Source organism: Castor canadensis, chromosome 11 (assembly GCF_047511655.1).
Source record: "Castor canadensis chromosome 11, mCasCan1.hap1v2, whole genome shotgun sequence".
NCBI lineage: Eukaryota > Metazoa > Chordata > Mammalia > Rodentia > Castoridae > Castor > Castor canadensis.
This window is the reverse complement of record NC_133396.1, coordinates 11,352,498-11,380,011: the sequence shown is the minus strand read 5'-3', so window position 1 is coordinate 11,380,011 and position 27,514 is coordinate 11,352,498. Positions and strand designations below refer to the sequence as shown.

The 27,514-nt window shown below is 34.2% G+C and overlaps 1 protein-coding gene across 2 annotated transcripts in view; it reads right to left on the bottom strand.

Moving 5' to 3' along the window:
• Window positions 1-23,370, bottom strand: part of Abca5 (ATP binding cassette subfamily A member 5) — a 64,302-nt gene extending 40,932 nt beyond the window's left edge. The window contains exons 1-11 of one of the 2 annotated variants that reach the window (XM_020183458.2): window positions 23,243-23,370; window positions 14,413-14,532; window positions 13,206-13,410; window positions 10,664-10,825; window positions 9,700-9,788; window positions 7,620-7,849; window positions 5,799-5,940; window positions 4,390-4,578; window positions 2,798-2,945; window positions 2,032-2,200; window positions 565-623 (exon numbers count right to left, since the gene is read on the bottom strand). In XM_020183458.2, coding sequence (XP_020039047.1) covers window positions 565-623; window positions 2,032-2,200; window positions 2,798-2,945; window positions 4,390-4,578; window positions 5,799-5,940; window positions 7,620-7,849; window positions 9,700-9,788; window positions 10,664-10,825; window positions 13,206-13,410; window positions 14,413-14,514 — 1,495 coding nt within the window. In that variant the 5' untranslated portion in view covers window positions 14,515-14,532; window positions 23,243-23,370. The remainder of the gene's footprint in view (window positions 1-564; window positions 624-2,031; window positions 2,201-2,797; window positions 2,946-4,389; window positions 4,579-5,798; window positions 5,941-7,619; window positions 7,850-9,699; window positions 9,789-10,663; window positions 10,826-13,205; window positions 13,411-14,412; window positions 14,533-23,242) is intronic. The other variant, XM_020183460.2, reaches the window with a different exon arrangement.
• Between the last annotated feature and the right edge of the window lie 4,144 nt (window positions 23,371-27,514).

Below are 27,514 nucleotides of genomic sequence, written 5' to 3'. Positions count from 1 at the left end.
AAATGCACACACACAAAAAAAAACCTGAATAGATACTTGAGGAAAAAGAACATCCAATAATCATATGAAAAAGGTGATCAGGCAAATGCAAGGTAGACTCACAGTAATATACCACTGTGCCCTACCAGAGTACGTTTGAAAGGATTAACAATGTCACTAAGTGAGTGCACTGTACAGGTTCCAGAAGATGCTGAGTACCGTGCCAACACACTGCTGAACACAGTATGATTCTCAGGATAGTCCCTCAACAAAGAATTATCAGAGAAAAATCAGTACTGATCAGGCTGAGAAACCCAATGTTAGGCCAAAAGAAGGGGGAAAAATGATGAATAATAATAATAAAATGAAAAAGGACATGAACTTGTTCAAATAGCTGGATAATTATGGGTTTTACAACTCTGATGTAGTAAGTTTTATTATGAACATTAATCACGTAAATAAAAGTTACTCTAAAAGGAAGAGAGAAAATTATGGCAGAGAAGTTTAAGTTTTCCAGCAACTATAAAAATTGTTTTTACATTTGTACTTCAATACTATGGCCCGAATACTAGGTAACCTACTTACTTCTCAGAGCCTCCACACTTTCACTTTTCTTCCTGTATGTCTTCTGAATGCCACTTATTCTGGAAAAGACAGTTTTCTATTAAAAGTATTGAAAGGAATTTATAATTATGGCTATTTACATGTATAATATTTCTATTAAAGCTGTCTTATTTGTTTTAAGATATATTTTATAAAATTAGGACCATATATGTTTCTAGCAATAGAAGGTACTTTCTATACTATTAAAGAAGAGACTGTATCCCCATGCTGAGATAATGATTGCAAAAAAAAAAAAAAAAATTGCTTTTTTGGCCTGCAGGGATATTTTGTGATGATGTGTCCAAACAAAGAATAAACTGACATTTTTGTGCCAAAAGTTGAAGAGGAAAAAACAAAAAAAAAGGCTATCTATCATGCTGAACAGGAATAACAAGCATTTTCCAAGTAAAGCACTGAACCAAAGAAAACTTACAATAATTATGGAATGGTTTTAAAGAGGCTACAACAGTATTACATCCCTTTCCGTTTTACACGCCACTCATTCATCTCGAATTCTGAGCCAACTGCTAAAATTAAGTGAAGCACTTGTTTCAAGCAATTTGATTTATTTTCATCTCTGATTAAATATTTGTCACGTTAATTAAGGGTATATAAACCAGATGCCATTTCATGTCAACACACATATGAAATTGTCTATTAATGCGAATTGACTGTCTTACTCCATTTGAAAATTACATATAGAATTAATGATTTTATTAATCAGTTAAAATTTTAATCAGTTAAAATTTCAACTCAGAAGGCAGCCCACCACCCCTGATTATGTCATCAAGTATTTTGTCTCTCCCTTGTTTTTGTATATTTTTCTTAAATTTAAAAAACATTACACTTTACTTTTTCTCAATCTGTTTTTCCTTTCTCATTTTTTAAAACTTTGATATTGACTAATAATAGCAATGAATAATAATGAATTTCTTTAGTTCTTAAAAAAGTAATATTCTAATAACCTCACAGAATACTAAAGGTCTATGAAATTAAGACAATTGAATATGATATATAAGACACTTCCATGAATCAAATTATAAAGTAAGTATTCTCTTTCAGTCCTCATAATGAGAACATTAAGCAACTTAATTCTATAAACCCTGGGTTTTCTTTTTTTTTCACTTCAAAATTTTTCCATTGAAAACCAAAACTTCAAAATTAGCAAAAAATTAATTAGCAAGAGCTAAAACTACCTAGCATAACTCATTATTTCCATAGTGAAAGTAACCAAACTAAGCCTTTAAACACTAGCACCAAATTTACTCTAAATGGTTCCAAAGAAAATAATTTAAAAGAAAAGTAGGCCTAATATTAACACTATGTTTTTCAACTATGAAGTGTCTGCCAAATCTGAGATACAATATTTACAAACATACTTCAAAGACAGGACTACAACATGGCAGTTTCCATTAGCAGTTCTTATACTCAAACTGGATTGAATCGTACCTTATGGCTTCTTTTCCTATAAATTCTGAAGACACAGGCTCAACAATTTCATTAAAACTAATATTCCCATTAACATTGCCTTCTGATAACTCCTTATAATTTCTTTTGCTCTTTGACCAATATGATGGTTTTAGAAAATATAAAGAGGATCTCCTTAAGCCAAATTCCCCTGAGAAATAAAAATAGTTACAACAAATTATTTCTGAAAAATGTTTTTAAATCATAAAGGCATGAAATGAAATGTTAATATATTTAGTTTTAATTAATCTCAATTTCAAAAGCCACATGGGGCTAGTAGTTACCATAAAAATGGGTATAATGCATAGGCAAAAGGAATGAAGAACTCAAGGGGAAAAGGAAATGAGGTATTAGATATGTAATATTATGAGTGAGAGGTGACTACCCATGCATGGAAGGAGATGAGGGGGAGCAGTAGGAGTTGCAAGATTACTTCATAATTCTGGGCAATAGAGGGTAAAATAATGAAATATTTCAGTTTAAAAAGACTGACAAAGAGAAAGACTGAATTAAGCAGTTCAGCTATGGACTTGAGAATTTTAAAATAAATTTCTCTCTTGTAACACAATCTCCTTATGTTCACTAGTGCTTAAGATTTAAGATATAAAGCATACTTATTGAAAATCTAATTAAAAGCTTTAAAATCATGACAGAATACTCAAGCTATAAAAAAAGTTAAGTCCACCCTTTATGGGCAAATAAAACTAGTAACAATCTTTAAAGTAAAACCCAATAACCAACTGCATACCTGGAATGACTTGATCAAGATAGACAGCTAGGAGGACATAGAATATGCTATTAAGTGCTAGCATGACAATAGTGATAACTAGAGGATATGGGCCTTCAGTCAAATTAGAAAATAAAGCACCTTCATTAAAGTCTTCTAAATGCATGACCTGAAAAACAGAAACACAAGCTTTATTATATAACAATGATAAAAACAAGCAATGGCTAATCCTGCTTAGCATAACTTATTATATCCAGAGTTAAGAGTAACCAAACTGGGTCTTATAACAAACTATTCAGTAACATGAATTTATAAGGAAAACAAATACTTTACCAAAATATAAGTTTGTCACAACTTCTTTCACTCATGCTTTTCATTTTGTGTCTCTTAAACTTTTATACATCAACTCGTGGGCATTTAATTCTAATGCAATGACTATCAAATGAAATAAAAGTGTGATGTTAACAGAACTAAGACAAACAAAACAGTTATGATCTGCATGGAGGACAAGTAAGTTAAACATAGGAAAACTTATGGTCTGTGTCTCTCCAACAAAAAGGAGAAAGTATTTTGATTAATCCCCGGAATACTGCAATTATTGAAGTATTCATAGTAGATATGTGTGACAGAGGAGAACGAAAAATTTTGTGGAGGTTAAGGCCTCATTTAGAAACTTGCTCTGCCATTATGTGAATAAACTTTAATTATATCACCCTGGATTTCAGTCTTCCATCTATAAAATGAAGGAGATGAATTAAATGATTCTAAAAGGCCATACCACTCCTAATAAAAACTTATGAATCTGTAATTTGACTTTGATAAGAAAAGGGGAATTCAGTAAACTCTCAAAATGTGTGATAATACCTTCTAGGTTTCAAGTAATTAAGGAAATATTTATGAACATTATCTTAATTAGTTTCACATTGCTTTTTGGCCTTTTGGCTAAAATCAAGTGTTAATTTAGTCTCACAAGCCAGAATATTCTATCTAACCAACAAACATGAGTAATCTCTTGTGGCAAGAAATCATATTTTTTCTTTGTATGTTAATCAAATTTATGTTCTACTTTATAAAGCAGTTTCTTACAATAATTTTTTTCACTTAGAACCTGACTGCACCTGTAGAAAAAATAAAAATCAAACTTATAAATCTAAATATTATTTCGATGAATGACAATGCCATGATGCCCAGATTAATAAAATCGACCAGGCCTACATATTTCATTACACTCACTACAAGTTTGTTCTGCTCCATGCAATTTTAAGTCAGGAATTCTTTAGAGATAAATTTATAAATGGTAGCAATGGAGCAGTCTAGATTACTGAACACTTTAACCAATGGCTTCTAACAAACTGAATTAGTATACTGAAACAGATTATTATTTAGCAAAAGGCAAAGAACTTATAAAACATTTAACTAAAACTTAAAATTGGAGAAATTATAAATAAAACTAGATATAAAATGTATTCTAGTACATTTTTTGTTCCTGTTAAAATTTTAAAGTAATTATTTTTTGTGAGTCAAAGGCAATATTCATGGTAGTATGAGATGTTTCATAAAAATGGGCAAAAAAAGAAAATATATGATGAATACACAATTAGTATATTACCTACCTGTGCAATACCAATCAAAAAAGTACACTGACAGAAAGGACTAAAAAGCCACACTAGTGATTTGGGAAAACTTTCCATGAGGACTATCAAAAGACCAACAAATCCAAAAGCCACAGTCACAAAAAATTCAACTATTCCCACATGTTTCGATTTTTTAAAAAGAGGTGTCAGCATTAAAGCAAAAAATACCTATAAAATATAAATATTAATGTTAATGCATTGTTCATATACACTGGTATGAAAACAAAATTAAACTTTGCTTATGAAAGAACAAATAATTGTTGCTGGAAAATATATCTTATTAAAATATAATTTCTAAATGGTATGGTAAGGTATCCCATTTTCAAAGAAACAGTGATCTGCATTTAAAAATTTTAAACTGACAAATATTTAAGTCTGCATTTTAACTGTATCGCAGGCAAGAATGAATACATCTAAATTATAGAAACCATAAAGAACTATGCCTTTCTGCAGTTAAATGTGTAAATGAGAACAACAAAATCAGCAAGCTTTTAAATACAGGATCCATCATTTAAATTCAATCTGTTGTTGTGCTATATAAAACTAGGTAATTGTACTTGGAAGTACATGAGTTATAATTTATCATTGTAAAGAGCAGAGGTGATACAGTCAATATATTTACCAACTGGGCACATAAACCAATCAGAATGGAAGCTGGAGCCACTTTTAAAACAGGGTAGTTATAATATTCAGCATTCAGCCAATATACCAAACCAATGTTAAGATTGCTCAAGAGCTACATTTATAAAAACATCTTTGAAAATAATCATCTTATACCATAAACTAACTTGAAACAGGATTTCATAAAGACAAAGAGTGAAAAAGAATGCAGTAGTATTAACAGTCTCATACACATATGAGATAATGACTGAGATAATGAGATAATAATGGATAAAGGTATATAACATATAAAAAACAAATTAAGTTGGGTGCTGATGGCTCACTCCTGTAATCCTAGCTACTCACAAGGCAGAGATCAGGAGGATCACAGTTTGAGGCCAGCCTGGGCAAATAGTTCACCAGACAATATCTCAAAAATACCCAACACAAAACAAGGCTGGTGGAGTGGCTCAAGTGGTAGTGTGACTGACTAGCAAGTGTGAGGCCCTGAGTTTGAAACCCAGTACTGCCAAAAAAAAAAAAAAAAAAAGTTAAATTTACATGGGATTCATACTTTTCTAAAAATATAGAAGTACAATGATGCTACATCATCTATTATTAAGATGTTATCAACTATTAAGGTATCATCTATTATTAACTTATTTATCAGTAACTTAGTAACAATATGTATCTGTTATGAGAAATTGAGTGCCAGTAAAGCAAAGAGACAGCTACATTACAAAGTGTTTTGACAATTCTTCATTCTCATTTCAAGTTAAAATACTTACAGATGATAATCCATACAGGAAAAAAAGTAGAAATATCACAATGCTGCTACTTTGAGGGAATAATGAAGAAGCTGTTGCAATGACTGCCATGAGAAGGGACATGAGAAAAATCAAACTTGTATACAGAAGAACCCAGGAAAGCCTAAAATGAGAATGCAAACACATTTAGCAGTTAATAATCATTTCAAACAAAACTTCAGATTTATTTTAGCCATTTTATTATTAAAATTATTTTTATGTTTGTATATTAAAATTAATACTCATTAGTTAACTAAAAATATGGTATTAACCAAGTTATTGGTAAACTCTAATTAACTGATACAGAAATAAAATGGTAATTTTCAGAGTAAAAACAACTTCAAAAATTAACCGAAATTAAGTCTAATACTCTCAGAAGTCCAACAGTAGACAACTGTGATTTGCCTAAAATACAAGAATTTAATGAATCAACATAATGATATTGTTCATGAAAGGCGCTATAATTAAACCTCTGATGGCTTTTGTTATTGTAAACAATAGCCCTCCTTGCCAATGACATAATTACTACGCTTACAAAATGTGAGTGGCCAATCAACAAGATCACAGTGCAGTCACTATTTTAAATCAAGATTTCTCTTTACACCAGAGTTCAATGGAATTCCTATAGCATTTAATTTTGTTTTATTTTTACTTTTTCTAATAAGTAGATTGTGATTTAATTCATGATATCATAAAAAAAATCACTGAAGTAGAGTTAAAAGGCAAGAAATTAACAAAACTGAATCCATTTTACAGAGGCAAAACTGAGGCATTTAAGAGAATGATTTGCCTAAGTTCATCCAGCTTTTTCCCCAAAAAGTAATAATGCAATGTTATCTCAAAAACTAATCACTTCTAAAACAAAAATTTTGAAAAACAGCAAGCAGAGAAAATGTTATATACAATACCCCATATGTAAACTGTTCTAATTGTTACATTGGCCAAGTGGAATAAAATTTTGTAAAACAGACTAAAATGACAACTTACATACACAGTATTAACCTCCTAAAATGAGCTTAAAACAAACTATTGTTATTTTTTGTTTGTTTGTGCCTGTTTGTTTTGAGACAGGATCTCACTGAAGCTGACCTCAACTCTTGATCCTCCTGCCTCAGCCTCCCCAGTGCTGCAGTTACAGGCATTCATACCACACCTGGCTTACAACAAACTTAAGTCTTATTACAGAGTGGGAGGAGTAAGAAAAATGTACTTAGAATTATTTATAAATATGTATGCCTGAAAACAATTATCATTGTACAAAACTACCATTAAAGCTTACTTGTAAAAACTTTTCTTCACTTATTTCTTCTGTAAATTACTTTATATTCTTCATCTTCATTTACCTAATTAACTCAAGTTTTCCCAAGGCAAAAAAAAAAGTCCAGAAATTGGATATGTAGACTTTAAAGATTTTAACTAAATTTTCAGTAACTTGTATATCCTATGATATTAGGGGAGGAGATTAATAGCCAATTTCTAGCTTTCTGAGATCTTGTATCTTCACTGAAATGAAATATCCAGTGAAATTCATGGAGTACCCTTCACGGGTCCAAACAAAATATGAAGTGAAATTTAAATGTACAGTAAACATGAGCTTGCTGTATTTCTCTTCCCATAAGTTAAAACAAGCTAATGTTATTGAAGCGTTTTGACTAGTACCAAATTCTAAGATAAAGCCAACCATTAAAAAAAAAAATAGGATCAGAACACTGAATAAGGTAAATAAAATTACAATGGTGAAGATCTGTATGATGTTTAATATAATTGCTAACTGCACTAATTAATAAACTTTCAATAACATACCAAAAAGCAGTGTCATGAAGCCCCATTATCTTTAAAAATTCCTTTAACTTTTTTTCTTTTTCTGCTACAATATGAATTGCCAAGAAGTATCCAAAGGGTGAAAATGCTATTACAAGGTATATCAAAATTACTCCTCGGGGAAAGGTATCTATTTCCACAACAGCAGTTTCTCCCATAATAACAGCTTTAGTGGACTCCAGCTCCTTCCAAACAGAAACATTGGTCTTCAACTATAATTTAAAAATAAATATATTATAGTAAGTCAGTTCTGCCAGTAGCCCATAATAAAACGTGACTATCATATCTCTAAATTTAGAAAATAACTTCATATAAATAACATTCTCAAAAAGGTTCACATTTGAAGTAAAATGAGTGACCACTATATCATGATATAAAGTAGAATATCACTTTTAATTCACTCTGGAAATGTGTATGTTGGGGAATATACAAATTTTGATCAATTCTGTCAAAAAAAATAAACCTACATAATTATTATCTTAAGCAGACAATTACAGGAATCTTAACATATATACACCTTCAAAATTGAGGATCTTAGAAACGATTATTTTTGGTGCTATCATTCCTATGACTATATTTAAAATGTTTTCTTTTTAAAAAACAGCATGCCTTTCTATTGCTTTAAATTGGAAAATGCAGCACATTATGAACAAAATAGTAAAACTATTTGTGCTATGTAGTACTTCCAACATTCAAGTGAATGCCTAAAGTGAGATGTGCAGCGTGCACTCATCCAGCGTGGCTTGGGCTTGGATGGTCAGTCATTGGCAAAAACCCAAACAAGTGCTGTAATGCCATCACGTGATACCCTCCACATTTCACTATCATAGCCTTAAACCACTATGCTGTTGGGAGCAGTAGAGCATTACACAGTTACAGCATGTGGTGAGAGTTTATACGACAATTCTGCACACATCGTCTCATTTGGTTTTACTTAAATACAGTATTACTGCTGTAGTCATTTTCTGTCTCACAATCTAAAAGCTGAGATATGACTCTCATTTGTGTCTTTACTACTAGTCATACATACTCTGAACATATAATTTAGTACAGAAGATTGTTGGCATGCATTTTTGAAATTATAGTATTTTATAGTAAATTTTAGTCAGAAAAAGCAAAAAGAAAAAAAATATAGAAGCATAAGGAACATACAGGAATGAAATATGATTAATTGCAATAGTCTGAATTCTAACAAAGGGGATTTCATCTTAGTGCTATGAAGCCCTGACATAAAGTTTCAGGCTTTTTTTAAATAGTAAATTTTGTGGCTAGTTTTTGTACTAAAATGTGAAAACTGGATTAGATCTAAAAATGTCTTCAGAACATAATTTAAACATTAATACACAGTCCTAGTGGTAGCAAAGTATAGTATTAAAGCACAGATTCAGGACTCAAAAGCCAAAGTTTGAACCCTTACTTTATCACTAATTCACTGAGTATCAAATATTTACTTAAAATCTCCGAATTTCAATTTCATATTAACATAGAGATAATACCAGCACCAATCTCAGAGGGCTATAAGACATTCAATGGGTTAATATTTAGAAACTGTGCTTGGTAAATAAGTGATAAATGTTTGCTAAACAAAAAATTCTACTACGATTAAGATAATAAAGATAGTCACTTTCTTTAAACTAAGTGCTTTGTATTCAACCGGTAAAGTCTGAAAGCATAGCTCTTTCATAAATAACACCTATGGTCAATAAAGATATAAAATGGATACATAGTATGCTGAATCCTATGCTTTAAACTATCAAATAAAAGTAGGCTTCAAGGGCTAGAAGTATGGCTCAAGCAGTAGAGCACGTGCTTTACAAAACTCAAAAGCCCTGAGTTCAAACCCCAGTACCACCAAAAAAAAAAAAAAAAAAGACAAAAGGGTGCAAAAGGGTGCTTCAAAAATAATTAAATCAGAAAATCTGACCTCCACCTTATCCCTTTGCTTAAAGAAGTTATAAGTCACGTTATATACATTTGACAGCAATCCAAACAAATCTAATCATAAAGTCTTAGAAAGTAATTACTAAAATATGGCTTGGTTTCCTTTCTTTGTTACACTTGCCTGTATAATGGCAGCATCTATGGATGCCTGTAAAACCGTGAACCCTGAAGACCAGTACTGAGCAGCGTCACATGATTTTGAACAGCCAGCTAAGGGGACAAAAATGTGAGACATACAAGATTTTGTACAGCATGTAAGTGCGTTCTTCCAAAGATGACATATAGAGGGTTACCAAAGTAGCATAATCAATAAACCTCTACAGGACCAAAGAAAATACAGTATTATCCTACCTATAAGATTCCTGATTGCTTATTTGGAATACTGAAATAAAATTACATGTGTCAGAATACTGAATGGTAGGTGAATAAAAATTTATGTTGATTGTAACATAATTTCTTAAAATAAGTCACTTTTCTGTTTTAAGGTAAGTCATGAAATAACAACTTCCCTTCAAACACATTCAGATACAAGCAAAAGTCTAAAGAGCATTCCATAAATGCTTTTTATAATCAAGTCATAAATTCCATACATAAAAGTACAGCGTTTAAAGTGACTTTACTATTTTCAATAAACATTTATGGTTGATAAATATCTCTTCATAGGGTGAAACAACTGGAGACTGTTTTCCATGTTTTAAACCTAAAATTAGTAAAATTTCATTGGTGGGAGACTTTGAGATTTTAAAGACTTGTACCATACCTAATAAATGGTAACAAAAAGGAAAAATATATAGAATTAGAAAGTGAACATAATTCAAGATATAATTTTGCTTTATGTTACTATAAATTATATTTTGTATTAAGATTAAAATGGATATTACATAAATATATTTTATATGACATATAGAGGTATAGTTAGATATTTGTATATACAAAATATTTTTGTGCTACACCTGGCAGTTTTCCTATCTGAACAAATAAGTACAGTTAAATGTCACCAATGGACTCCATGAATTATGCATATGAACTGTAAGCAAGGAAGACATGCATTTAACTAACTTCCATAGTTATTTAGGGATAGTTACCTCTTGAATCCATATAAACAGAAGACACTGGAATTCTATCAGGAAAAAAACGGAGTTCATAGGTCATGAAGTCTTTGAAAACCACACCCACAAAGTTGCTGGACTTAGAAAGACTGGATGCCAGCATTTTCTTTTCATTTTCATATTCTTCAGTAGTTATGACTACAAAATGCAACAAGATAGTTAACTCACAACTTAAAATAGTTTATTACAATAAAGATCTATTTTATAATTACATTTGATAAATGTAGTATTTTTAAAGCATTTTTATTCTCTAACTTCTTAAAAAATGAAGATAACTTTAAGATAGTGAATGATTTTTAGAAGTACAGTACTTGTAGACATTAAACTCTCATTTGATTACATAAATTACTTGCCAGTGTAATACATAAGTCATGAATATGATAAAGAACAGTGTAAAACAATACACATGATCATATTTCATCAAGAGATTGCTGTTTCTCAAAATCTCAATGATTTACACTAACGTTTCATACTGAATAGTGTTGATATGTCACCACTCTTTAAAGTCCATTGACTAGCAGGATTACTTTCAGATAAACTCTGAAATTTAAGATTTTAGGCAGCAACAGAATTATAAAAATGATCACTACATTTCAAAGTAAAACTTATGACTGTGATAAATACATATTTTATTTTTTAATATTTTTTCTCTTGTGAAAAAGATTTTTAATTCTCAGAAACTGTGTTTTAGTAACTGACACACCTCTTCTTTGAACAAAAAAAAATGCACTGTTCAATATTGCTTATTATAAGCAGAATAATCATTCATGTTGGTTGAGGCAAATTTTTAAATATTTTTCTTGCAGTTTTGTTTCAAACAAGTAATCCTCACTTGGTAAGCTCCAGAATACCTGATGAAGTGGAAAGAAGCTAGGATTGGTACTTAACTTTGTCATTTATTAGCTATGTTATCACAGATAAATGATTTCACTCTCCAAACTGCAATGTTCTCATCCACAATATCTAGCTGATCACACTGGATTGTCATGAAGACAAAGTAGTAACAAACATGAAAATGTTTTACAAGCTACAAAGTATTACTTAAATATTAGTGAGTTTCCAGAACTGTAAAGGTGGACCTGAATAAAGTGTTAGTTCTATATCTTATCAGTCATGTTATCATCATGCATGTGTAATTCATTTTCAGAAGATAGTTCTACTATTAGAAAGACAAACTTTTAAAAATCTAGCCTATAATTCCAACTACTCAAGATGCAGACATCCTGAAGAATGAGGTTTGAGGCCTACCCAAGCAAAATGTTAGCAAGATCCCCATCTGAACCAATAAAAGCTGGACATGATGGTTCACACCTAAAATCCCACTAAGTAGGAAGGAGAGATAGGAGGACTGAGGTCCAAGAGAGTTCCCTAGCAAAAGCGAGAGACCCTCTCTAAAAAATAACTAAAAACCAAAAATGGCTTCGAGGTATGGCTCAAGCGGTAGAGTGCTTGTCTAGCAAGTGCGAGGCCCTGAGGTCAAGCTCCAGTGCTGCCCACCTCCAAGTTATGTATTTCTAATTTCTCATCTAAGTTAATACAAACTGACTTGCATTTCCTTGGTTTATATTCTCTTCTCCTATTCAAAAGTATCAATGAATTTCATTCTCAACATTGATAATGAGTTTTTTTTAATCTTGCATGCTCAATTCTTATGGCTATCCAAGCTACTTAATACTTAATGTGATTGATCAACAAATATAACACACTAATAAGATACATGTTTGATAAAAATATTCAAAAGAAATAAGCTGCTAAGAAAGAAACCAATGGGAGGAAAGCTATTTCACTCCTTTGTAGCTAATATCATCCACTCAATAATGCATTATCCAGTAACGGATGGTGTATACTAGAAGCTAATTACAACTGTTCTACATAACATAAAACACGTTGATCTCCATTTCACAATTCAGCATTTCATTGTGTAATCACAATAGGATAAACATTCCTGTCACTTTCTGAAGTTCTTGCTTTAAGTTTTCTCATGGCCATATAAAATTCACAGGAACTCCACTGCTTACGTGATTTTCTGGTCTACTTCTTTAAGTACACACAGAGCAAAACAAACCTAGGTACTTAGCCATAGTCATGAACTCTGAAATTACGTACTTCCTCAGTGTAAATCATGAACCTCCATAAATAGGCCTGACAATATGAAAAGATTACTGCTTTGTAATCTTTATCAGCTATTTCTAGCTTCTTAATTATTATGAATCAGAATCAAAAGGAAATGTTCCTTCAAAATTTTTATTTTATAGATATGTACTTAAATTATTTATAAGTGGCCTAAGAATTAAATATAAAATATGAAAATACATTTTAAAATATGCATCAAGCATTTAAATTAATGTTTTACAAAAAAAAAAACAGCAAAACTAAATGATTTTAATATTTTTATAAAATTATGCTTTGGTGGGAGGCTACATCTCTAAGTGTTAAAAATGTTATTCAGTAAAGCAAGCTGATAAATATTGAAGAGGCTTCATGTTATAGATAAAATACATATGTAAGGTCATAATACCATCAGAAAGGTGAACAGTAGACACTCTCTGCATGATGTCACTTGTAATATTAGTCACTGGAGTATATCCAAGAATTAAGTTAGACAGGATAGATTTGTCCAAAGGATTGAGTTCTATATCAGGCACTTCTTCATATTTTTTATTTGGATGCATCATGCTAATCAATATTAACCAAAACAAAAAAAATAGTGGAAAAAGAATTTCCTATAATAAAAGAAACAAAGCAATTATAAATATAATGATGGCAGCAAAATCATTAACATTTGTATGCAAATAATATAATACCAAGATAAAAACATGAAGAATGAGGGTATCCTGTTATATAGAAAAGGTAAAAGCAACTGTATCCCCAAAGAATTACTGTGTTGAAATCTCACCAAATCCAATAGGCATATTACACGATATTTCCTTTACATTCATTTTTGCTGAAATATTTTAAGACTCAAGTTACATAATAAAGTAACATAAAAGGTAATATTTAAATATCTTGATTACTAACATAAAAAATAGTACATTTACTTATATGATTTTACTTAAAGTAACTTGCCAAATATCCCTATAGTGATACCACAAAAATGTCTTTATTCAATTCTGAATTGTCAATCATACTTTAATAATTAAATTTATACTACTAAAATTACACTCAATTAAGTTCTGTGATCGGCTTCATTAGGAATGAATTATGATTTTATCTTGTTATGTAAATGATTGTAGTTTCAGTAACAATTTACTTCCCAAGTAGTTTCTTTGAAACTACTACTATCTGGGTAGCTGGAGCTCTTACTTCCTTCCAGCAAAAGCAATTCATGCTGGGATAACTGCAGTTATCCTGGACAAGTGCATCCCAAGTGTACGACAATAGGGGGTGTGGGGACTAAGCGTGGCATGATGTCCTACAGTCATATGTGGAGGCAGCTCATGATGCTGAGGAACACATGCATAAGATTCACAACTGAGTACTGAGTGTAGAAGTTAGCAATATTTAGTAACCATCCCTAACATTTTTAATATTTAGAAGTACTGCATAATTCAGTTATTTTCCCCTGGCTATTACAATGAACACAATAAGCTTTTACTTCATGAGCAAATTAGAGTAAAGGAAGTAAAATTATAATTTCAAAAGTATCCAGCAAATTTTCTTTTATAGACAGAAAATATCAAAGTAAAATAAACTGTGAGAAGGCATAAGAAAGTATTTTAACTTACCTGAACGCTACTTTTTTTAGTCCTACATTTAATTAAGTAATTCTTCAATAGAAGCGTTCTGGTCTGTCTCCAAACTCCCACCTCCCTAATTGTAGTGGCCATGTTTTCTGGGCCAGCCTACTAGAGGGGAAAACAAATCAGTCTTGAAGCACACAGTAAAGCAGGTATTTCCTTTAATGGCGATAACGCAGAGATGCTGCAGTCCCAGGTAAAGTGAAGTTAAGCATATCCCAAGCTCATTCTCCTACCTGAATACATGCATGGGACAGAAATCTAACAACTATGAAAGATAAATAATGGCATGTAAAAGGAAGGAAAGATGAGATTTGAAATATCCCCAAACCAGCAGTGATCTTACCACTTTCTCTTTTGATATCCCCAAAACTGAACCTGAAAAGTGGGCAACAGGCCACAGGGAGAGCTACAGAAGACAATCCCTAGCTCTGACTTGAGGAACAGGAAGTCAATCTTAATGCTCAAGGAGAACATAGAAATATCAAGTCTTTCTTTTCTGTTTTTTCCTGTGTCCCCATTCCCAAGTAATGTCACGGTGTCAGTACGAGACTACAGTAATAGCCTAATGCAGCCCGAACTCTTGAGGCAAGGAACCTTCTTCTCTGTTCCAAGAAAGCTGAGCCAATTCCCATTCTTTTCTTCTGTACCTCCTACCACTGGCCCCTGGATGTGGTAGTTGAAACTGAAGAAGTAATGGGGCTTTGTAGCTAGAGGATAGAAAGAGCAACCACAGGGAAACACAAAGTAGCAGGGAAAGCATATAAAAGAGGAGCTCAGGAAAGCACCAGAAGAAGCTGTTTCCTACCTTCTGAATTAACTCCCAACTGAACATACACAAATCTCATCCTGTTTGTGTTAACAAAGACTGGAGACCCAAACTAACACACAGGCCACTGGGTGGCAACACAGGACAGATCCAAACTGCACTGCAAAAGCTTTTGAATACCAAACAAATTACAAACACATTTCAAGGAATGTGGGTAGGAACTTATAATTAGAACCTAACCAGGTTGAAGGCCTACTAAAAGAAAATGTCAATATTCTCCATAAGACTAAAACAAAGCACAAATTCTCAAACAACTCAAAATTACTTGGCAAATATACATTTAGAAAATAGAAACTCTACTTAAAAAAGAAAAACAGTAGATGCCACCATCAAAATGACAGATTTTGGAATTATCTGGCAAAAACTTTAAAAGTAGCTATTTTAAAAAGTACTTCAGGAAGCAATGGTAAGCATGCTTGAGAATAATGAAAAATAGAAAATCTCAGTAAAGAAACAAACTTAAAGTGAACCCAATGGAAATTTCAGAACAGAAAAATACAATAGAAGATAAACAAAACTCTTGGGGTGGGCTCAAATGAAAAATGGCATCAATAAAAATCACAACCAGTTAACTTGAAAATTTATCAATAGAAATCCAATGTGGACATGAGAGAGAAAAACAATTTTTTAAAAGGTAACCTACAGAGAAGTGTGGGACAATAATAAAGTGTCTACCTTTTGTGTTGTCAGATTTATAGGAGAGAAGGAAAAGTTGCTAATGTAAACAAAAACAATTATGCACATAATGGCTAAAAAAAGTCCGAATATGACAAGATATTATAAACCTGTAGCTTTCAAAAAGGATGGTGAATCCAAAAAAGGACAAAGAGAATCCATGCATATAAAGATTGTAACCAAACGGCTGAAGATCAAAAACAATGAAAAATCTTGAAAGAAGTCAGAGTATGATGATGCATACCTACAGGAGAATATGTTTGGAATGAGAGTAAATTTCTTATAAGAAAGTCTGTGAAGAAATAGAATATTCACACAGTGCTCATGTCAAAACAAACTGGTTCAGATACTAAGCAAAATAGTTTGGCAGTTCCTTAAAAAGTTTAAACAAATAATTACGATATGACTCCAAAATTTCACTCTGAAGATATACTCAAAAGAACTGAAAACAGGGATTCAAATGAGTACATATACTGGCCAAAAAGTACAAACAACCCAAATACTCATCAACAGATGAATGGGTAACTAAAGTGTGATGTAAACACACAAATATCATTCAATCATAAAAAGAACACTGATATATCCTAAAGTGTAGATGAACCTCTAAATTATTATGCTAAGCAAAAGAGGTCAGATACAAAAGGTCAAATACTACATGATTACATTTAAGTGAAATTTCCAGAATAGATAAATCCATAGAAACTGAATTATTAGGAGAAGAAAATGAGGAGAAATTGCTTAATGGGTAAGAATTTTTTTCTTAGAAGTAGTAGAAATGAATTTCACCTCAATAAACTACTTTTTTAAAATAAAACAATGATCTAAATCATGTACCTATCACAGTCCAATATCCGTCTTCAAGAGTGTGTTCAACTCTGGAGGCCTGTGGAACTCTTTCTGTCTAGGTCAATTCTTCTTGGTCCCTATGCAAATTTGCTTATCCTAGTAACCTAGCATCTCTGCATACCAAGAGGTACTGAAAGGGCAGCTTGGTGGAGATAAACAAAGATCCTGTTAAACCTTGTTTCAGAGAAATTAGTGCTGCCTTGTTTTATACAAACCTACCTAATGAGAACCACTGATGACCTCTCTAAAACAAGGACCTGTTCCAAGCTCAATATCTTCTCCAACTAGATAAAAAAGCAAGCAACTTTTTAGAGACAATTTGTCTTATCCAAAAAATAAGAATATATAATTAAAGTTTGGCTTAAAATAAGAATCCTCTTTATATACACAGAAAAAAAGATTAGAAGACCAGAAAATTTTATTTTTTAATCAACAATGGCATTACTGGTAACTTTTGCTTTATGTTTTTCTATCTTTTCAATATATTTTACTTAGGTAGTAAAAAAGGTAAACAACTAGACATACTGTAAAAATATTAAATGTAGAAATTAAAAACAGCAAAACAAAAGCAGTTTAAGAGTAGACTGATAAACATCTTTAGGCAAAAAAAGAAAAAAAGGAAGAAAAACCACATTCATTCAAAGATAATTGGATACAGAAACACTTAACCAACAAAGCATGAGCATTCTCAAGTTGTCTGCAGAAACAGTGATTTACTAGATATAACAAATCATTAATTCAAATTCAACGCTGAATGTTTACTTTTTCACTTTTACCTACTTGATCCCTCATAGAATAGCTGATGATCCACAGTATTTTCACTTCCTTGAGAACTAATTCCTGAACTCACATTAGAGTCACCAATAGCTTTTGTCTGAAGTTCATTAGACTGCAGTCCACTCTACATCTAGTCAGAGCTTTTTAAAAAAGAACTAAATCCCTCCTACACACCACCTCAACATACACATAAATCACCAGCAAACACTTCCATGGCCTCCACTAACACTTGAGCTGTGTTGGTTGCATTTTCTTCTGCAGTATGAAATTTTTAATGAAGAGAACCAGTCACTGCAAGTCATAGAAACTGAGTTACACTTAAGACAACATTTAAGAACATACATTCATTCTGCTATTAAGTTTTCTCCTAAAGTCAATACTTACTGTGCTCAAAACTTAACTTTCTTCCTTAGGGTTATGGAAATGCCCTACTATTATCACACTTTATTTTAATTTTCACTAAGCTAGCTAGACTCATATTTTATTTCTTATAACCCAAAATCAACAAACACAGGAAGCAATAATGCTTTAGTACAGTGGTTAAGAATGTGACCTCTGAAGCCAAATCAACAAACAGGAATCCTACTCTGCCTCTTAACAGCTGTGTTAATAGTTAAGCTATTCAACTTTTTCATGCCTAAATTTGTCATTTGTGAGATAAGAGTAATAATAGTACCACTTCTTTGGGTTGTTAAAATGGCTAAAAGAATTAACACATGTAAAACTGAAAATGGCAGGTACAAATGTTGATCACTAGTGTACATAAAAGCAGTTTAACTAATATCCACAAAGGAATAACGGAGAGTATCACATTCATGGGGAAGGAAATAGCAATTAGGAAACTTGGAAATGAAGTAACAGACTAACAGAAATAAAAATCTCCATAAATAGGGTAAATGACCTCTAAAGACAAATTAATGAGTTAGAATGAGGACCGAGTCAAGAGCACTCCCCATAATGGATGGCAAAAAGACAAAAAGAATACGATGTTATAGTATAAACTGTTATACAAGCATACAGATGAATCAGTACTATGATTGATGTCAACAACTTGATATTTCTTTTATTCAAAAGCATGTCTAATCATGTAAAAATACTAAAATTCAATAATATTGAGTTTCCCTCTATTCTAGTTATTAAAATAAAACAAACAAAAAAAATCTCTCAAAATGGGAAAACTCAGCTGATGGCTAGTTTTCTTCACAGCATGAAATACCAGCTTGGCCGACTGACTGAAAAAGAATGAAGCATTCTTAATATTGATTCTTTATAAACCTTTAAAGCTTAATGTTCATCTAAACAGTAACTTTAAAGCTGCCATCAGGTTTTATAAAAGTGACTCAATCACCCATACTCTCAACCCCCCTCCCCACCAGCACAGCCCACAGTGTCTAAGTCTAAGCAGAACCATTTTGGAAAGGGCTGCAGGAAGAAATCAAACAAGGACTGCCAGGCATAATTGTGAAGTACTAACTCTACTGTAAAGACTCTCAAGAAATTATGTGTTTGGGACAATATTTTGTTGCCTCTTCAAGTGTTGGTACCACATTGTCTCTGACAACTAATATTTGACTTTTGGGGAGAAGGTGGGAAGAAAGAAAAAATAATAATTAAAAAAAAAAAAAGATGCCTACAATTCAACACTGGTGGAGTAATCACAAAAATCCTCTCTCCGAGCCTCACTGAGTGCCTGTAGTCCCAGCTACTTAGGAGTCAAGGCAGGAGAATACCAAAGAACAATACTCTATATTGAAGATCTCACCCAAAGATGAATGGAGAGTGTCTTGTGATAAGAACAACTCCTATGGGTAAGAAAAACCCACAAATTCTGATAAAAACTGTATATCTGAAAATAGGCAGCAATGTTAGAATAATAAAATGGTACATCTGTGAAGGGTTTAATGTCTCATGCGCCTTTGGCTGGGCACACAGAAACCTCTTATTTAGCACAGAGCTCTAACTGTCTTCCTTCTAGACTGTAATTCTCAAACTTTAGAGCCTTACATGGTGGTGTTTGAAAGACCTGAAAGGAAACAGCAGTAAAAGTTTGCTTGGCCTGCCTCAACTTTAACATTGGCTATAAATAGGAACATCTAGGAGTTTGTTTACTAATCACAGAATTAATGCAAGATCACAGCACAGCTGATATGGTTCCAACTCAGATTTGCCAATGCAATTCTTTAAAAACCCTTCGACAAAGCCAATTCTTAACTGCTAAATAAGAGTGCAGACACCAAAATAAAGATATACATTATGAAAAATAATATTTAACTTACTTTCCATTGTTTCACAGCATACCTGGGGAACATGTTAAGTCTTTTGTAGGTCTGTAAATGATTATTAGGTAAGTTTCAAACACCTAACACGACTAAAGGTTTAATGAAAATTTTTTTATTTAACTGGATAAATAATATCCTGAATAAAATAATTCACACTAAATCTAGTAACTAGTAAAAGATATTTTTGAAAGTCCTCTAAAGTCGTCTTTCTTAATGTATTAATAATTCACTTAAAATTAAAATGAGGCATTACATTATCCAAATTTAATATCAAAAACTAATTTATTTGTTAAAGAAATAGTAATTCTTGTATTCCATGTGCTATGGAACATGTCTAAAAGGAATTTCTAAAAGAAATAAAAAATTTATATAACCTTTAAAAACTACTTTAGAGAAAAATTTAGAATGTTTCAACTAAGAAAGATGAAAACCATAAAGTATTTTTTAAATCTAAGAAATTCCTATCATGATTAGTTATTGCATTTGTTAAAAGCAGTGCTTTTCTTAAAAAAGCCTAACTTAAAAAAATCTATCACTTATCTAATGCTACTATTATCTCCATCAAACATTTTTAGTTAGTAAAATAACTCACAGCACAGCTTTAAAAGTCACTACATATTTGTGGAATAAAAAATCCTATGTATTATGAAGCAGGTTAAAATAACCTTGAAATTTTAAATTTATTTTTTACATGTACAGACTTAACAAAAAAAAACCTAGGCTTATTTCTTTGAAGAATAAATTAAGCTTCTATCCTATAAAATAAAGAAATTGAGTCATTCTGATGTTAGAGCCATCCAGGTAAGAGATGTGATCAATCACCTTGAAAGATTCTCGGAAAGGCTCTTAGCTGAAAATATGTTCCCCACTTCCAAAAGTTGACTGTTTGAGGTCACTTCTGTCAAATTCAAACAAAACTATTTACCATGCCTTTGTTCTCTACACAGTAAATCGCACTGTGAACTGTAAGTATAGCTGCCCTACTGCATAATTATTATTTCTTTATATGCTTTATCTTGAATTTGACCATGAAATCCTTAATGAAAAAAGACTCATTTCAATTTGCTTTCCTACCAGCAGTAGTAATATTAAATCCAAAAATTTGCAGCAAATCTATCAAGCCTTCCTTATAAATCAAGAGTCTACAAACTAAAATGGAGGAGGAGATGCGGGCTAAATCCAGCCAACAGCCTGTTTTGCACAGCCCATGAGTTAACTGTGCTTTTCTATCTTTAAATGGTTGGGGGAAAAAATATCAAAGAAGACATCCTATGACAGATAAAAATAACATGAAATTCAAATTTCAGCATCTATAAATAAACATTACTGGAATAGAGCCAGGCTCATTCATTGTCTCAGTATTGTCTATGACTGCTTTTGTGTCACAAGAACAGTTACTGAAACAGACATCTGCAGTGTGCAAACCCTAAAATATTTACCACCTCATTCTATGGAAAAAGTTGCTAACTCCTACTATGAGTTAAAGGAGACAGGAGAGAAGATGAGAAAAGTGCTATGTTCATTTAACATTTACTGAAAGATTTATGCATCAAACATTACAGGGCCAAAAAAAGTGGACACTGAATAAATAAAACTGAATATAATTGCAGTTTGGGGGAAAGGATTTGAAAAAGAGTGAAAAAGAATTTCTAGGCAGAGAGAAAACTATGGAAAAGTTAGACTCCAAAAGGGCTCAAAATGTAAATAACAGATATCTGCAGTATGGCAGAAGCATAAGACAAAATGATACCAGGCAAAGGGTCCTAACTGGTGTGTGTCCTCCATGACACTGTAAAGACAAATTCTGGAAGTGGGCTGTGAGACATGGAGTATGCAAAATTAGGCAGCCATGTCTTGCTTACCCACAGACAGCACCCTCTATTGTCCTCTACAGAACTTTTACACCACAGGGTAATTCCTTAATTTCCTGGCAATCGTATTTCACTAGTCCATTCATTTCCTGGACCCCAAAACCATCTAAAGCTCTAGCCCTAGCATCACCCTCAGAATATACCCTTGATTCCTACTTCACTGAGTAAACAGAAGCAATCAAAAGAATTTTTCCACATTCTATCTACCTACCACCATCTGTGCCTAATGTACATTTCAACGATGTACCATTTCAGTTTAAACTGAAGAGTGTTTCCATCAGAACGCTGAAACACAAGAGCTTACATGCAATCTGGAATTAGTTATATTTTTAAATTAAGGATTTTTTTTTTGAAAGGACAGGTTAAGAACCTATGTGGCACATGACTTGAAAGAACTTCCTACCCAACTACTTTGCTGGCTTCTTAATTTATAAAATACACCTTTTAACACAACAGGAGACAAATTATGAATGCTTTCTTCTTTAACGTTTTAAAATTTACTGTGTGTGGTGGAATATTAATGTCAATATGATTTGGCCTAAATTTTATGACAGTGTTTCTTGCTGAAAGAGAAAAAAATGCAAGGACATCCATATAACCAATTATTCACTAATTCAAAACTAGTAAAGATTACCATTTAGTACGCTATTATGAAATCCTTTTATGTAACTACTCAAATTCAAGGACAGGTATTAAAGATTATATTCATCTTGATGCTTGTGGCACAAAGAATAGCATCTGGAATTTAAAAGACACCACATACATGCAATGCATCAAGTTTGTTCTTACCCTGAATGCAAGATTTCCCTATACTTAACCCCATCTGAAGTGTCACACCCTCCACAGCACGCAACCTTAACCACCACACATTGAGGGATTAATGTCTCTTTAGTCTCGTTTTAATGCAAATAGCCCCAAAGCCTTAACGGTCCTAACAGTGTTCTCTCCTGCAGAACCTCCCCGGTGGTCACAGCACCACAGCGAAGAGCCAGGGGCCCCTCCGTTGGCATCTCGGCTCCATCTTTTTACTACTTGGGACTTTGGAAGTTCCCGGAGCTTTTCTTTGTGCTTTAGGAATTAGGCTATCTTCCCCTCAAAAATCCGGGCCACGAGATAAGCGCATTATCAAAGTCCTTTTAACGCGCTCGGACCCTCACTTCCGACCGCCACGGAGCAGCGGGGGAAACTGAGGCAACAATTTTTCCTTCTCCGACGATGCTTTGAGGATGGAAATGACTCAAGTCCACTCAGCTGCAGCGTCCTCAAGCTGGGGTCCCTGTCGGCGCCCCCCTCCCCTCCCCTCCCCTCCCCCAGGGGTCCACACGCCCACATCGTTTTATTTTTCGGGGGGGGGGAGGCTGCAACAGCAATCCCACAGCAGGCGACCCGCGTCCTCTACCTCTTCCTAGCCCGCTGCACCCCCACAGCTCAGACCCCGACCCCTCACTCCGGGGGCAGGGTGGGGGGTCCAGACACGGCTTCCGGTCCCCCAGTCCGCCGGAATAGGCCTCAAGCGCAGCAGACCTCCGCGCCCTTCTCACCTCAGCGCCGCAGCCGCCGCACAGCCGTTAGGCCTCGAAGCGCTGGGTCTAAGGACACCGAGCAAATGACTGCGCTGGGAAATGTGTGTAAAGGCACGGCCCCGCAAGCGCGCCCCCGCCGCTCGCCCCCACACCCAATCGCGCGCCCCCGGCGCCGGCAGCGCGCTCGCGAGAGGAGACAAAGCCACGCCCCGCCTCCTGCCGCACGCACCTGAGGGCGGAGCTCCGAGACCGCGGGCTAGGCCAGCGCGCGCGTCCCTGCTGCTCGGCCAGCGCGCGCGTCCCTGCTGCTCGGCCAGCGCGCGCGTCCCCGCTGCTCGGCCACGCGCGTCCTGGCGCACGCAGAGCGGGCAGCGCGCCCGCGAGGCGAGCGCACCTGCGGGCGGGGCTTCGAGGGGGCGGGGCCGGCGGCGCGCAGCTGTGGTTTCCCGGTGTCGCGCGTGCTAAGCTACTGTCGCCAATGGTCCTGGGCTCCTGGGACCCGTCTCCTCCGTGGAGACCTTGTCACTTTCTCCCGAGGCACACACAAAAACATTGTGCTTGGAATCAGAGCTGGGTTGGGAGTAGAAGCCCTGCAGCCTCCTACTGGGTGACCTTGGTCCTCTGTCCTTGTCTCATCTGCCGCCCCGGTCACGTCTAGTTTAAAAAACCCCTTCTTCCCTGTTTCTTAGTATTTAGAGGATCCATCGCTCTTCCCGCAGCGTCCTCATATTTATAATCCCTGACACCCCTTTTCAACAGACTTCTCACTCCCTCCCCACCCCTTCCCCATCAGACACCGAACTTGGACATCTGGACCAGGAGGATGCGTTTAGTCCCTGAAATGTCCTTGCCAAAGTCTGGAAATGTGGTAGACTTTGAATTTTCCCACGCGGCCTGGGAGGTGGCATCTGTCAGAGATTGTATTCCAACTTACTTTTCTTAAAAATCCAATCCGGTGTTCTGAGTTTCATCACCCAAAGTGTCCTAAACGATGATCAAAAGTTACTGCCAGGGAAAGAAAAGTTCACAACACTAGAATTACATATTTCCCTGTTCGTATTTACTAGCACAGTTATTTTTAGAGACTTTTCTAAATTTTGTGAACCTGTGTGCATCATGTATATATGCATATATGTATTTCTTACCTTTTTTTCTGCTTCTTACATTGAAACCAAATCTCTCCAACACTCTTTCTGCTTTTAAAATAAAAAAAATTAAGGAGTCATCATTATGCATGACTTAATGCATATGGATTAGACAGAAGACTCAAAGAGGTTTACCAGGGTACATGATGATTTAAAGATTTGGCAGTGGGAGTGGGGGAAAGGAAGATAGAACATCCCAGAAACTCACCATAAAACCAAAGAAGTCAGGTGATGCAAACTATCATCATATATTTTGTCCGTTTCTGAAATATCTAAAATACTTGCAAGTTCAGACAAATCCATCCTCAATGCCCTGTGATGTTTGTACAATAAATGTAGATCAAAGGTAAATAAACTTGGTAAAATATATCACCAAACTTTACTTTCACCCCAACTCTCCAGTGGTACCTCTCACTGACTTGCCTTAACCCACTCTAACTTCTAAGAGCTACCAGTCATTTCTACCAGATTCCAGGCATGTGTTTCCTGAATTTCTTATCCTTGTCCTGTTCTCTGTCATTCATTCTGTCTGCTTACCTTCTGATTCTTGATTTAAGACAACATACCCAAAAAGCAGTCCTTCTGTAAAATTCTCATCATCCCTAACAAAATGATTTCATTCTTCTCTCAACTTCATACACCTTGCTACCATCTTGTTCATACACCTTGCTTATGTGCTGTCTCTTCAATTAAACTGTAAGCAATCTGAAGTTAAGAGCTTTATCTTATACCAATTTACATTTCCTGATCTTATGCATGATAGGCTATGGTAAATGTTGCTGATGATACTGTTGATGAGAAAAGACATGTACAAGCAAGAATATGCAAATATTATAATCGCTACAAAATTTCCCTCCTCACTCAACAAAATCTCCCTACTTATAGAAAAAGAAAATATCAAATACTTTTTATAGGGCTGGAGGTGTGGCCCAGTGGTACAGTACTTGCCTAGCATGCAGAAGGCCCTAGATCTGATGCCCAGCCTGGGGAAGGGTGATCTTCTTACAGGCCAAATGTAAAATTATGAATTATGACACTAATAGGGTTCTGAGAAAATTATCAAAAGAATACTAAACAGTACTAATAAAAAGTTTGCTATACACTAATGTATGGGCCATGCATGGCATATTTTATTGTCTCTTTGGGAGGATTGTTAATCAGACTGCTTGAATCTTGTAAACAGGTTGGACATGTAATCTCAATCCAAATTTCCATAGTTACCAGGTTTTATTACTTCATAAGCAGGTGGCCAGTAGATGTTCCTTTGTGAGTTTCTGTATCTAGGAAATAGAAACGAGCGACACTGCTTGGTTGTCATGGTGGCAACCCAAATCCCCACACCTCATTAATAGATTTTTTAGACAAAGCACATGGGAGTGCATAGATCATAGGAGTTTTAGCTTGAGATTTAACAAGTTGCTTGATAGTACAAAATTAATGGTGAACCAGAATTTTGACAGTATCTCCTGTGGAGAAAGAGAATAAGACCTGGTACCCTAAATACCAACCAACAACCCCAATTCCAGCTTGTGAACAATTTTTTTACTTGCTAGACCTCAAACCTTATTTAAATGGACTTCTTAGGCCATTGTTGCCAAAATTAAGGGCAAAATTGCTACATAGTTATAGTATTTTTTCTAATGTCATTTTGCCTGATTATCAGTACATTGAAAATTATAAGCACCATTTTAAAACCTGTTATTATCAAACAAATATTATTTGTTTTTAAACATTTACCATTTGTACAAGCTATGAAAGGTATCAAGAGAAGTGATGTAGTTTCTAAATTCAAAGTTTAAGATAGGTTATCATTTCAAAGAATTTCAAATTGGTACCTTTGTCTGGAATGAAGAAATGAGGCAAGGCAAACAGAAAAATGCAGACTTGGCCGACAAAGTAGAGTTGAGCATCTTCACACTAGAATTCTTGAATACCACACCAATTGTGGTTGAAATTATTATTAAACAGTTTAGGGAAATGATTAATAGTTGTGGAGAGTTAGCAGGAAGACAGATAAGGAAAACTTTAGCTTGTTTCTTATTGCCGTTGCTAATATTATTATTGTCACTGTTGTTTCTATTTAATGGAAAGAATCTCAAGTGTTGCTATCCTTTTTTCCAAATAGAAAAATTTGCCAAGGAGACTGATGTTTAAAGAATGTAAAGCCATTTTTTTGTTGTTGTTGTTTAAAACTTGACTGCCTAACAAGTGTTTAACAAGTGTCTGGTATCCTTGCTTACTAAGAATTTCAAGAGCTAGGCATGGTAACATATACCTATAATCCTAGTACTTGTGGCTCCAAGGCAAAAGGATCAGGAGTTTGAAGCTACAGTTGACTACATAGTGAGATCCTTTCTCAAACAAATAAACAAAACACTACAACTTTTCAGGTGAACCAAAAGGTGGCAGAATCCTGTAGTCCCAACACTCAGGAGATCAGGGCAAAAAGATCACTTGAGACCAAGAGTTTGAGACTAGCCTGAATAACTAGTGAGAGACCCGCCCCCCCCATCCATCTCAAAACAAAACACCACCACCAAAAAACAAAATCACACAATGAAAGATAACAGTACTGGTTTCACTCTTAAGTTACATGATGCAAATTGTAAAGTTCTATAGAAAAATGGTAGAGAGCTAAAGTTACCTAGTAACTTCAAGAGAAAAAGATGGGGAATTTGATCTAATTAGGCTGGAGAATATATTAGAAAGCAGAGAAAAATAAGCCTGCATAGATTTTTTTCTAATAAATACAAACTTTGCAATTTACCTAGGAGAATAAGGTACAGGCTAAGGAGAGACTTAACTGCACTTGTGCTTTCTTTCCTACTTTGGAAAAGAAAATGGACTTGATGTTGATAAAGGCAAAACAACAGAGAAAGATAACTGAAACTTGAGACAGGTGAGGCAGTAAGAGAATACCTATCTGTTTCAAATAAGTTCATGTTTCCAGCACAAATTACATCCCACAGCTGTTTATAGGTAACCTAACTCACCTTATTGGTAAGTTCTGAGAAACTTAAAAAAAAAAAAAGAAAAAGAAAACAGATCACTTGCTTTTAAAACATGATAAATAGATACTGAAAATTTTATAGTAGAAAAGTAAAATTCCAGAATACATAATTAAATAGCTTGGTGATCACTAGGA